Source organism: Anomalospiza imberbis, chromosome 6, assembly GCF_031753505.1.
Source record: "Anomalospiza imberbis isolate Cuckoo-Finch-1a 21T00152 chromosome 6, ASM3175350v1, whole genome shotgun sequence".
NCBI lineage: Eukaryota > Metazoa > Chordata > Aves > Passeriformes > Viduidae > Anomalospiza > Anomalospiza imberbis.
In genome coordinates, this window is record NC_089686.1 from 40,626,993 (window position 1) to 40,641,142 (window position 14,150).

At 44.9% G+C, this 14,150-nt stretch overlaps 1 protein-coding gene across 2 annotated transcripts in view; it reads right to left on the bottom strand.

Annotated features, from left to right (window-relative positions):
• Positions 1–271: 271 nt before the first annotated feature.
• CD82 (CD82 molecule) overlaps positions 272–14,150 on the bottom strand; it is a 39,255-nt gene continuing 25,376 nt past the window's right edge. For both annotated transcript variants that reach the window (XM_068193710.1, XM_068193711.1), the window contains exons 4-9: positions 11,132–11,256; positions 9,907–9,981; positions 5,146–5,253; positions 3,277–3,468; positions 2,900–2,983; positions 272–2,414 (exon numbers count right to left, since the gene is read on the bottom strand). In XM_068193710.1, coding sequence (XP_068049811.1) covers positions 2,337–2,414; positions 2,900–2,983; positions 3,277–3,468; positions 5,146–5,253; positions 9,907–9,981; positions 11,132–11,256 — 662 coding nt within the window. In that variant the 3' untranslated portion in view covers positions 272–2,336. The remainder of the gene's footprint in view (positions 2,415–2,899; positions 2,984–3,276; positions 3,469–5,145; positions 5,254–9,906; positions 9,982–11,131; positions 11,257–14,150) is intronic.

The window sequence follows — 14,150 nt, forward strand, 5'->3', positions numbered from 1 at the left end:
AATTCAAGGAACTATCACTCAGTCAGCTCATCCTAAGACAAACATACTTCATAAAACAAGACAAAGTTTACTTTAGAATACAGCCCAGGAAAATTGTCACCTCCCCCTGCTGGGCAGGATCTTTAGAGTCCACACTGATCTCACAAATGTGCATCAGACCTTTTGATACTTTGAACAAGCAAGAGGTCAGTGATATGTACGTAAAGCAGAAAGGGGTGGAGAGGAAGCAAGGGGAAAACACTTCAATACACAAGTCATAGGCAGAGATACGTATTTTTTAGCAAAGTCTTTATTACAGAAATATTCACCCTCTAGACTTTTATATCTGTACATGCATTTCTTCCAGTAGGAAGATGTTGCTAAAAACAGACAAAAACAAAAAAGGAAATCCAGAATGGGCTCCTTTTTACTTGCTGCTCAGCATTGGCATCTGTAACTGAACAAGAATCTTACAAATAAGAACACATTAGAGAATAGACTTTGTGTTACAAAAGCTAGCAAGCTTTCCTGCTAAGAGTGCCTTCTGCTATAGAAAAGATCAGCTTAAAGGATCTGTGCAGGAAGGGGCAGATGCCTCAAAATTGCAAAGCCTTATCAGACCTCCATAAAAACCAGTTGCCAGTCATTCTCCTCAGTCATTGCTCTGTCCAAAGATGAGGACAGAGCAGGGACCCATTGCTGGGGCCCTGATCCCCTGCACCAGCTTTTCTTCCCAGAAGGAATGCCAAGTAGGTTTTACCAAGTAGGGTTATTACTACCTGCCCCACCCCTGACAGGAGATGGTCCTGGAAGCACCTCTGTAAGGCAAAGGCTCACTCACCAAGTACCTTGTAACAAGGTCCCTGGCAAGAACCATCCACTTATCTTCCATCCAGCTTCCTGATGTCATGGTCATTGTGCCATGTGTAACAGCAGGAAACAGTGTCTGTGCCCAAGACACCTCTAAAAGTGAGGATTTGTACCCAGCTTTCTTATGTAAGCTGTTGGGGCTGTGCTTCTTGTGCATTTCCTACCTTCATCTGGTCTACACCACTCCTTGCTGCTGACCACTGGCTCAATAGAACAAACAGCCCAGCCATTAGCACAGAAACCTGCAGCCTGCACAACTGCAGAACCTGCTACTTATCTGCTTCAGTGCTGGCACTTGAGGCAGAACGCAGAATGCAGCCATGGCTCCAGACCACAGTGGAGTCAGAAGAATGGACAACTGAAATAAAAGCAACTTATCTTTGCATCCCAGCTACAGAATCTATACTGGGGACTGATACCAGTGATATTCCCCATATACAGCATCAGCAATCCAGTCAGATCCCTCCATATCATTATCTAAATCCACAGGTAACAAATTTTATGTTCATAAAGGAGCAGGGGAAGAAACAAATTAATTGTAATCTCTGTAAAGTTGGCAACCCAAGAATGCAAACAGCAGAGCCAGCCTGGGGCTGAGTCCACAGTATGCAGCAGTCTCTGAAGTAACCTCCAAGCTGACAGAAGCCAGCAAAGCAGAGTTAGAGGGAGAGGAAAAGATAAAGAGGCAAATGGGAGAAACTTGTAAATGTCAAATCCAAAACCCAAGGGATACATTCCAGAAGTAGCTGAGCACCACCACAATCTGCCAGGTCACACTAGGAATAAATAGGTAGGCTTGGCTCCCTCACGGTGGCTTCTCATCACGCTCAAAGGGAAGAGCTCCACTGAAGGCAAAGCATAGCTGACTCCAGAAACAGGAGAAGCAGGTGTGACAGCAGCACTCTGTGTTGCAGATGAGAACCTAGGCTGGAAGATGTATAGCAGGAGCTGAATTCTCATCCCTTGCAGGTTAACTGCAAGGGATGAGAAGGCCTATAAAGCATGACTAGTTACCACCACAAGTCAGTGAAGCAAGTGAAGCTACCAAAGCACTGGAATCTCAAAAGAATTCCTGGCTCATGGGACTTCAGAAGAGAGGTGAAAAGATGTGCAGAAGAGCAAGGGAGAGAAAAGTTATTGTACGTTAGTTCCAGTGGGTTGTAGAATGAAAATACAAATAGTATTGTTTAACATGGAGCAGGCAGCAAAAGCATTGTCCCCTCAGGTTAATCAGTGTCTCATGTGGCATGAGACAGTTTAAATTCTGCTTCTTGAAGTAGAAATAATCCAGAGGCAGGATGCAGGTGGCCCAAGGGCCCTATTGCCAGAAGATCAGGCTGTGTTGCAGCTCTAACAGTTCTTAGCAGAGTGGTATCAGAAATGGGATGTCACAGGAATAATGGTCAATGGTTGGACAGTCTGGGTATGAGGCAGGAATGTTCTGTTTACTCCTTTCTCTGTGGTGCCGTAGCTCTGGAGTCAGCCACTCAAGACTTGGGCACTTTGGTGTAGTCTTCACTGTGTATGTTCTTGCAAAGCGAAATGGACAGTATCATCCCCAGCAGCTGGAATAAGTATGAAGAATGGGAACAAAATCAGCAACCAGACAGATAAGGTGGGAAGAATGGGTGATACAGGGGAGCAGAATACAGTGAACATCTTTCAATGACACCATACAGGTGAAAAGACTTAGTTTGCAATGCAAAGCAAATGCAATAACTGAAGTGACAAAAAACTGGGCTTCATAAAGATGTGACTTCATCTGGAAGCTATGTTATGGGCTTTTTAAAGCAACAAATGGGATTTCACTAGCCTCAGTATTCCGGTTATAGAATTGCCAGAAGTCAGATACAGCAGGCAGAACCACAAGTAGACAAGGCTTTGTTTGATTTTTAATCCAATCAACAACAGCCACAGTTCAGGCAGACACAAACCAAAGTTAGAACTGCACTGCCAGTAAACCAGGTGTCTATTACTTGAGAAAACAGCTTTGCCTTTTAAAAAGTCTCCATGATGAGACATAATAGGTTCATGTCAGGAAATGACTTACCTCTATAACAGCAACACCAGCGCAAACCCCAAGAATGATACCAAGGTTGTCCTTCAGCCACTCCTCTACACCATCCATGCATCCCTACAGAGAAAACACAGCCACAAAGAGAAGAAGCATGGATCCAAATATCTCAAAACTGAAAATCCATAACATATTTTTGCATGTAGGAATCATCCCAGTTACATGCTATACCAAGTTTTATGGAAGCTTTTGCAGAAAAGGGCAGGATCCCTATCACCCTGTCCCCCCCTTGCCCCACATTCCACAGGTACTTCAAGCAAGAAGGATGTGAAAGAAGTGTTCTAAATTTTCAGGGGAACAAAAACAAGGCAGCCTCAGTGGAAGCTTCACAGGGCCCAGACACACCCACTCACCTGCTCATGAACAGGCCAGTCAGCAGATGTTGCAGTGCCATTAAGAGGGTCTTCCAGATTACAGAAACCTCTTCCTTCCACTAAGTCCTTAGATCTATTGGAGCAGGAGCATGGATACTCAGTATTGCTTTTGTTTCTAAGAATCTCATTATTTTCCCATTCCTTTGCTCCAGTCCAGCCACAGCAGGCAATCTAATTAATAATGGGAAAGAGATGATTACAGTCTTACACTTTGCAATGGCAAGATAACTGCACATGGATATAAGCAGGTAGAAGTACTCAGGAGCTCTCTGCGCAACAATAGTCAGGCCACAGAGTTTGCATGGATTAGGTGCACTAAACACCACCCTGGTTACTTATGTACAGAACTGTCCAGAACACAGGGACATTATTTCCTACTAAAGAGCCACTCTGCTAGCAGAACAAGAGTTCAAGGGCCCCGGGTGTCAGCTGTGGCCCCAGGGCAGCAGCAGCCACCACACGGTGGCGTCTCCATGCCGCCAAGCCCCAGCACATCACTGCACACCAGTGCCCACCTGGCTGCAGTACGGACCAGCTGGAACATGGGATAGGGAAAATTTTCCATCCAAACAAACATTTACATTCCTATAGAGCCACGTGATAAAACCGTATTTGCTGAAGGGAAAAGCACATCGGGAAGTCTAGCAAGGAGTAAGATCCTAAGCATGGATCCCCAGTGCTTGCTCAGTTGTACAGAGCAGAAAGGCTGTCTATGTCAAGGTAGAAGTCTAGGGAAAATCCTTCTCTGCTCAGAAAGGAAACGTAATGTTTCTGCTGTAATAAACATAAGATACAAACAGCTGAACAGCCACATCAAGACAAGCATTTGCTTTCCAAAAGAGTGCTGCGAAGAGACAGCCTCCAGAAGGAACTACACCTCCCTCACAAGAGGTTTGGACTTTAACTCCAGACTCATTTACAGAACCCCACCCTCTTTCAAATGCTAACTCCAGTGTGTGAGACAAAGTAGACCCTTAACACTCGACTTCTCCATCTCTGCAAAACCTTTTTCTTCTGCTTCTACATTAAAGAAGGGCTTCAAGCAGTAGCCTCTCTCTGCAGTAGAATCAAGCTTCTCTTGAGTTCACTAACAAGGAGTTGCAACTACAGTGAAAAAATATATATAAATCATTCTCCAAGGAGGAAAAATACTGCAGGTCAGTGTTTTGCAGACCAAAGAACAGATAGAAGACAAATGCTGTTACTTGTACTTACTACACATCAGTCCCATGCTGGGCGTGTATTTAACTACAACAGCCAGCCAGCTCTCAAGCTTGTGGTTTGGCAGTAAACAGCTGCCAGGACTCCAGTGTGCTTGAATACCCTCTATCTGCTCAAGTGCTGACCCTGATGCTAAAACAGAAACCATGGGCAATTGGATGGCTCCCAAGAATGCTGATACTTGCAGAAGAACCATCACAATAAGCAAGGAACATGTACCAAGTAGTAAGGTAGGTGGTACTGCTGACTTGCCTGGCAATAAACTAGGGATTTCTTGCTACAAAAATCATGTGCAAAATGTTTTTTACACATGTTAGTATTCAGGAGGCCAAACAAAGCAGTGTTGGAGTGCCATTTGATAGGCTGGATACGTTAGGCCACACAGCCAACACTAGCTAGTTCTAACACCCAGCATGCAGGAATGGTTCAGCATCTGACACAGAAGCAGCAAGCAAGACCATTTTCTAGTCTGCAGGCACCAAACCTCACAGGCCACTTTGAGGTTTGTAGATCAGTCAGATCAATGTGCAATAGTTGTTTCTCTGTCCTCAGTCTAGCTTTAAAGGTCAGCCTGCACTGACAAATAGCATCATCATCATCTACCCCTTGTTGTCCCCCAGGACTCACCTGTGTCTGCACATAGTCCCACGCATCTTGCAAGTTCCTCTTATCTTCATCCGAAGGATCGTAATTCTCAATCAGATCTACAACTATGTCAGACAGCTCAACTTTCAACTGGTGAGAAAAATAGAGGCAGGAGAGTTAGATTATCAATTCTTGTAGCCTTTTCTTTGGTGATTCAGATACATATATAAAGTTACAGTCACTCATAAAAGCTGACTGCAAATAGTTAACAAGTACAGATAAGGCTGTTTCTGCTGCAACAGCCAAAGCACCAGCAAGTCCTTGCCCTAGTTTGTAGGGGAAAGCCTACAAACCAGATGAGTAGTAAGGAAACAGATCAGGTATGGTTATCCTGCTAAGACACAGGCTGAACAACTAACTGCCTGCCCCAGACAAGACAGATGTGCAAGCTAAGTGCAAGCTGAAGGACAACACTGTCTGAAGGACTCACAGGTTGTGTTTCTAACTTCATACTGCAGGTGAGACCCTGGTCCAGGATCTCTATCGCTGCGGTCCATCTCCACTGCTCAGGGAAGGTGTAAGCCACTCTGCTCATGAATGCAGATGGGTTTTCTGATACACAGCTGATAGAAATTTGCCTTTTTCACAAGGTGTTGATCTACTTCTCCCCAAACTCCCACAAGTGTTGTCTCTATATTAAGACAGGAAGTATTACAACTACCTAAACTGCTCATTAACAGTCTTATCACAAAGTTCAGGTGTATCATATCATCCCGTCATCACCATTCTTTTTCCAGAGATATTTACAACACCCTTCAGTTTGATGACGGGGCAAGCTACCACCTGGAAGACTCCTTCACTTTCTTCCTCCCACCTCCTTCCAAAGCTCTTCTTAACCAGCCTGTACATGAGGACTGCTAAGGAGAGACCCAGATGCACAAGAGGTTGGAGAAAAGTGCCATTAGACTGCCTGAGGGATAGGATAGAGTTACATCAGCCTAAGCACCAGGTTGTTCCCATCCCACATATTATGTTTTTGACTGTGGTGCTACAGCATATTTCAAAACAGTGGAAATTGGTTTTCTCTTTTCTTCTACTATCAAGCATTTTCAGTGACCATGGTAAATACCAGGACACTCAGCAAGAGGAAGCACTGCCTACTGTTGAGAGAAGCTTCTCTACATCAGCAACTCTTCTTCCTAGGAAAACTGCAGCTCAGTTCACTGGGCTATGTCAGGCCAGATGGATGGGAGCTGCATGAGCTTTCTTCTCATGATGTCTCTCTCTTCCTCTTTTAATTACTTCACTTCCCCTTTTCCTTCCCTTCAAATCAAGGCAACCTGACCTGGTTCTCACTAATGAGATTGGCCTTGGCTGCTGCCATAAGCCTTATCAGTTACTGAACCTCCGAGTTCCCACCCTGACCCCTCCTGCACACTGCTGCTCCACATGCAGAGGGAGGCAAGGAGAGCTGGGTTTGTTTTCCTACCCTGGGCCATCTAGCCCCTTAGCTATTGGGTCAGATGGAGCCTAGTGCCACTTCTGCAAGAATCCCAGGACGCCACAACAAGCAGACAGGACTTGATGTCCCCAACCACAGCTACATAAGGAAGCTGTATGTCTGCTTTTACTCTTACAAAAGAATAGGCAAGAAGTCCTGCAAACAGCTCTTGTTTCAAAAAGTGAGGCATTTCAAATTAAATAAAAAAAGGAAATCAGGCATTTCTAGGTGTTTTAGCAAGCAATCTGAGAGAGGGGGAATATTATGCAGACAATGGCACAGTTCTGGAGCCACACAGGCAGCTTGCTTGTGAGTTTAACCCATAGAGAAGGCCAAAGGGAAAACACAGGCATCTGCAGCTGTTCGCCCTTAAGCACCTGGCAGAGGAAAACCAAAAGAGCAACAAGCTAGAAAGGCACATGGAACATGCAGGCTTTCAACATCCTAACCATCTCCACCCCTTTAAAGTTATCAGGACTTTGCACTGTGTGAGACATGAATGCTTCAGGAAATGGCTACCCTTGCTTTCAGGGCTTCTTGCCCCTTCCCAGCTCTAGCAAGCTCAGTGTCAGAAGGCACAATCCCACCACCTCAAAAGCAGGGGCACCTAGATCCTAGGCACCAAAGCCACAGCTCACTGCCAGAAAGCAGCAAGGCTGTCAGTCTCCCACCACATGGGCTACTGAAGTGGAAGATGGGGAAAGCTGACTGCCAGAGGCAAGGCCAGGTCTTAGATCACACAATGGATTGTGCAGGCTTCTTCCCCTATCAGACACCGTCAGTCACCTATCCTGTCCCTGTCAAATGCAAGCTAGATCCTTCCCTCAGCACTTATTAGCACCTAGCCTGCACACAAAAGCAGGCTCAAAAAACAGAAGGGAGCTCTCCTCTGCTTTGTCACTTCAGATTCTGAAACTCATGCATAGTCCATAGCCCCAGACAAGTTGCTGCATGCAATCACACAGGTCTGTTTGCTGCAAACAATAGCTAGCAAGTAGGGCTCTTCCCAAAACACCACCATTCTCCTTTACTCAAGGCACTTAGAGCCAAGCTGCACAGAACTGTGTGAACTAGGCCAAGAGAGAACTTGCCCAGGCTCTCACACATTTAGGGGCTTGTGATCCACTAGATGTAGGTAAGTAGCAACATTCAGTTCACAAAGCAGAACAAAATTTGCAGCATTTGTGATGTTACTATGTGTTGTCCATAAAAAACCCCACCCCACGGTTTCAGTCACCAACAAATGTAGGGAAATGTATCTTGCATCAACATCCTCCCAGAAGTACTAGGCAATTCCAGTCTGAAGGGGCATTCCTCTAACAATGCCCATGGGAAAGGCAAAGCAGCAGCCTTCCTGTCAGAGGCTCAGCCTTTTACAGTTACACTAACTCTATTTCAGTATACTTTCATTTGTCAGTGTGGGGGAGGATTTTGACACCAAAAAGGAACAGATATGCCAACAATAACTTCAAGGGAATCCACAGAAATAAATACTTCCGTTACAACTGAAGGAATGAGTATCACCTTGCTACATTCTGGATCCAAAACCTTTTCCTTCTCTCACGTTGTTCCTTGTTTTATATCTAACCAAGTTCCTGAAGTCAGAAAGAAATAAACACCAAGAACACAATAGATATCTAGGGACTGGCTGTTGAGCAGTTTCAATGTGCCTCACTGTGCTCCAAGCTGTCCTGGGATGACGTACAGCCAGCGAAGCAGAGCGACTTGCACAGCAGCACTGAAGCGCAGCCCCAAACCACTGTGCTGGAGGTTTCAGCCAAGACTTTCCTCAAACAGTTTTTCTTAGAGCTCTAGGCAGGTACTTTGGAGGATCCCTGAAAAGAGAATGGCTCTAGAAGAGCTTTTCCATTAATTTTGTTCATTAGGGACTGAACAGGAGCATGTGCTCAAAGCCCAGCTTCCCTGACCATTCTCCCAGATCTCTAGAAGTGATGATCTCAGTCATGTCAGCTCCAACAGCTGTGCAAAACAACCCCCAGCACTTTTAAACTCTCCCTGGTCTGATGAGGTTTGGATAAAGAGCTACAGCTTGAAGGCCGGAGTTTTCTAGAACAGATTGGCAGCTGGAGAAGAAATGCTAACAGAGGTACAGAATTTCCTGGTTTAAAGTCACATTTCCCCATTGCAGGGGAATGCCCATCCCCACACCTCCATATCTGCATTAGTCAGAGCTGTTTGTTGAGAATTATCTTTACACACCAGTTTTAGTCACTGTTTTAGTTTCTCCTTCAGCTTCTGCCAGCCCAGAGAGCAAGCTACAGTCACACCACATTTGGCAAGGACCCCAGACAACAGCTGCTCAGTCACCACAGTATAAAGCTTACATCAGTTATGCTAGTGGCAGGCACCTTCCCCCTGCCCCAAACTTCTCCACCAGGCCCCATCCATAACTTCCTCAACTGCTCTGCTTTCTGTAACCATCTAGCTAAAGAGTTGGCTTAGGAGAGGCAAGCACAGCCATACAAGTTACCCACAACTTGTACCAGAAGCCAATAGTGACCCCACAGCTCTAACTTGTTTCCACTGCATAAATGTGGCTCCCATTTTAGCTCTCAAGTAGCTGAAGGCCTGATCAGGCACTGCCTTGACCAGGGAACCTATACCCATGATGGACTGTTGCAATGCACTTAGGCAGCTCAAAAACAGGCAGCTCCCTTTTACACTAGGAAGCATATTGGAGCTCTAGAACACACACTGTGAAACTGCCTTCCTGACAAAGGGATCCTCTTCAAAACATTAAACCACTTGGCTTTAAACTCCAGCTGTAGAACAGGACTCATTAGATATTTGGGTTTGCTCCTGGAGAAAGAGGACAGCTCTTCCAAGAAGAGTTCTACCCACAGATGCAGAAAGACTGAAAGGAGAGAACAAGATGGCACAAGGAGGAAGACCAGTCAAAAAAGTGCTCAGGTTGGTAACTCCTCAAGGCACCAGGGACAGCAACACGGTAGTAACCACTGCTACTACATGCCCAAATAGCTGTCTACAGCAGGATCAAGAGAAGGTGTGGTCTAAAGCATTTTAGGACTTTTTTTTTCACTGTTCCCACTACCCAAAAATAAAGCCTGCATACCAAATAAAGCTTCATAATGCTTGAGAAAGCAGCACTATTGAGGCAGATATAGAAAAATAAAACAGCAAAGCTATTGAGCTGGGTAGAGGAAAGGAGAATCCTGTTATGCCTGCTAACAGGATAGCCCAGTTTGGAAGAAAGAATTTCTAAGTATCACCCTTCTCCCAAGCCAAGACCAAAGAAAAGACACACAGTAACAAAGACTTACCTTTTCTTTCTGGAAGTAGATGACCAGTGCAGCAGCAATCTGAGCTAAGAGGATTATCATCAGGCAGGTGAAGTACTGGAAACAAAAAACAATAGGTGATCACTGTCAGTCTTTAGAAAGGTCTGTATATAAAAGTTAATAAAATTTCATATACAAGAGAAATCACAACACAAGCTAACAACTTTTGATCCACAGACAAACTCTGCTAACAACAATGCTTTCCCAGGAAAAGGCTGGGACCAATGTCAGACCAGTGCACTTCAACACTTCTCCCATTAGGCCAACAGAAAGCCTTCAGGAAGGAAAGGGTTTACACACACTCCCTGCTTGTGTCAACTCAACTGGGACTCTCTCTCCCACATCCAACTCCATTCACAGACCATTCTGGCCTCAATCAATCAGCTGGACTCTGCCTACCTCAAGCCTCAACAGAAAAGCAAGAGTCAATTTTACAAATCTAATTTTTAATGTGTTTTTAAAAAAAATTTTAAAGGGTAATCCCTTTTAAAACCTGTTATTTAATTTGTTTGAGGACCTAAATTTAAGATTCAGCAAACTGCTGAGGTTACCTTTAAATGGTGGCAGCTACTATTGCTAGACAAGGAGATGCTGCTAATACCAGGACATAGAGTGTGTGCCATACTTTGTTTCCAATACATATGTGCTCTGAATAAGATAGAGTCATGTAGCAGGCTGAGGTGTATGAAGCTGTTATCCTCTCATCTATCATGGATAGGAAGCTTCCTACAGATGAACTGCTTGAAGAGAGGTCCTGACATACAGGACATTCCTAGTTGGGTCTCTCTCAACTCTTGCACTTTCCATAGATGTGACATAACAGGAGACTGTTATTCTTCCTCTTTTCTTTCACTGCACTTTGGAACTTGCTCTTCCACCACTGAGAGCACAGTACCAACTGAGAAGTGAGGGTGAGGGGGACAGGGTACACTTCTCAACTGGTAGTTCTCAACCCACTCTGTGCAGAAAGTGTCAGTGATATCCTCTCTCATTCACAGTTCTGAGCTCATTGTCAGTAATGTCTGAGGAGCTCTGCTGCAGTCTGCTGACTGCTGGAGAATTTAATGTGTGCAAATGAAGAACTAGATCTAAGTTGACCTAGCAGAATTAACATCCCCAGGAGACTGAAGCCCCATCTACAATCCAACAGATATTTTGCAGGAGATGTATTAAAGGTTGGCTCTAAAACAGGCATGAATACTCTCACCAGACCCAAGAGACATCGGATTTCATTGACGGCTCCAAGACAGCCCAGGAACCCCATCAGCATGGTAAGTGCCCCAACACCAATGAGGATGTATGCACCAGTCTTCAGGGAGGGAGATGACATCTCTGTAGGAGCCAGGAGAGGGAACAACATTAGCTACTGACAGAAAAATGTCTGCCATCACCATTTATAGAACTGTCTCCATATCTACTGATAATTGTCTTTGATCCAAATGGACTGCACAGATGTGTGCCTAACACGGTGAGAGATAGATGCTTCTGGTTGTTTTTTGATGAAAGTAAACTTAAAAGCCATCCTGCAGGTCTCCAGAGCCTGGAAGACTCAAGGTCACTCAAAACAAATGAATTTTGTTTGTAGAAAGTTATCTCCTTACTGGAATTTTACTCCCTCATGAATGCACTTCAAGTAACAGTAATATAAAAGATGATCTACTCTATAACTACTGTCTATTTGCTTCAATTCCCTTTGCTATCTTCAGGGAAACTTTCTTCCAAGTCCCAAACCCCCTTTTTGGGTAGCCTTTTCACTTTGAAGCACTATTTCTTGTTGTAGCCATTCTGTTTTCACTTAACCACTTGCAGTCAACACTGGGACAAACTAACTCTGTGGAGTGAAACATGCAACAAGCTACAGCTAGTGCTGAGCACAGATGATGTGACAGGTTACTTAGCAAATCTGGGCTGAATGGCTTGTGGCCAGGCTCTTACCACAGGCTGTTGCAGCACCTGGCCATGACACCCTGCAAACAGATGCTATTCCAGGATCAAAACAGATATAACACTCAAATTAGCTACGTTTACAAATCCTCCTAGATATCCCCTGCTATTGTTTCTAATGTCTGTGCTTTTGAATGCTCAACGGTTTTTCAACCAAGTTTAGGTCAGATTATTTCAGACACGCTGGTGATGTCAGCCCTCTCCCCTCAGTATTTAGTACTGCAAGCAACAGAAGAAAAACTCTTACATTTGAATTGGTCAGCTATTTCTTGCATTACAGCACAAAAGTTGAAGAGATACTCTGTCTAGAAACAATAACTAGAAACCTCATTTATCACTAAGAGACATTTCTATATCTGCAAGCTACAGAGTGTAGGGGAATTCTGGATGTCCAGTGATTAATGAAAATACCATTTTTAGAGCTAAGCATTTAGTTTCCTGAACTAAGGAAGACTCAGGAGGCAAACTTTCTCTGAGCTCCTCCTGAAATATATTAAAGGAGAATAATCAAGCCCAGACTGATACCCTCCTCCCTAGTATATACTTCCCCCTGCTTCTGATACCTGGCACAAGTCACCATTCCAAACCTCTTTCCCTAAAACATGTTGAACAGAAGAAAGTTCAGTAATCAAGAAGTGAAGCAGATCCACATGCCACACAGGTCACTTCAGCCAGCTCTCCCTGGCTGGACATATGCCACAAACCCCAGGATCCTGCTTCCTCACCAGTCCCATGACTCTTGCTCTGCAGGTTATGTGTTGATACTGCAAAGCATTTACTGAGGCAGTATCCTTACAGGAGTGGCCTTCACAAATCTACCTTATTCCCTCCCTCAAAATCAGCTCTGCTATCATGCAAGACAGTGTTCAAGTGCCCAGGTTGCAGCACCTCCACAGTGCTAGAAAGCAGTTGCTTCGTCAAGTTCCCATTAGAAGAAGAAAAAGGTACTTCCAACTCGAAAGCCCCTAGGAGAACTGATAGTGTCAGGGGACAAGAGCCACACTTGCAGTTCTCATCTGCAATAGTCTTGTCTTGCACGAGAAGGCTCTGAGGGCATTCAACTGCAGCTTGTTTGCCGTCACTCCGTGTTTTTCCCTGCACTGGGCAGGCAGCCAAGCCAAGTACAACAGGCTCCTTTGGCAGCAGCTGGGTGCCCTCCCTGATGCCTAGGTTACTAAAGCAGAGGGAAAGAGGGGCAAGGCATGGGAAAGGAAGTGAGGGGGCAGGGAGAGAGCTGATACTGGAAATCTCCAGGAAGGAAACTAAATTCTTAAATGCTCTGTTAGCAGAGATTCCAAGTACATGGGAAGAAACAGAGCCAAGTTCAGGGACTTCTCCCTCCACAAGTGGCTGTAACACCCACCAACCTGAGGGAATCAGCTGCTGACCCACTGGTACTAAGCACATCTCAGACTCTGAGGGGTACTGCAAACAGCCAGGCCATGATAGGCTCAGTTTAGGCTGCATGTATTGCTTCTGCTCACACCCCCACTTTATTAACCAACACCCCTTGCTGTGCTTCTTGACCTTCTAGTACTGCAGTAGCAAACCAGATGCCACAGCACAAAAGCAGAGTAAGGAGCAGCATCTGCATGTGTGGTATCAGCAGGGGTGTCTTCTCCATCTAGCACTTTTCAAACCAGGTCAGAGTGCTCAGCAGGACTTGGGAGATAAAGCCCTTTGCAGAATCAGTATAGCTGGGAACAGGGCTTATGAATGCCATTAATGTTCATTCCCCACATGCAGGCAGCCCTCCTGCACTGTCTGAGGCTGGTGCCCAACTCAGCAGTTCTGAAGGTAGTGAAAACAAGTAACCAGAGTCACCAAGCAGAAAAGTTTGAAGTGTTTCTAGGAAAGAGCTCAAAGGACGTAGAGACTGTGAAAGATAGAGCTGAGATACTCATTTGCTGAAAGTCCACTTACAGTCCTCTGAAGCCCAGACTGCTAAGCCAGCTCAGTTTTGGTTTTTTCAGAAAGCAGACCCTCTGTTAAAACTCAAGTCAAAGTTTGTGGCTGACTTTATGGAAAGAAAGCTAAGCCCCTTGCACAAAACAGAACACTTCGGATGCCCAGGGTAAGTCTCATCAAGCGTAATCAAGAGGATGTTTTAGTAGTCAAAGCACTTCACACACCCTCCCCCCTCCAACCCCCCAAATCTGCATCCTCTACTGCTTAGCAACAAACATACCATCTCCATTCAATGTACATGAATCATCAATAAAACCAGGTACTTACTTTCTTTAGCATTTAAAACATTTAAATTGAAATAGATCATTACAGAA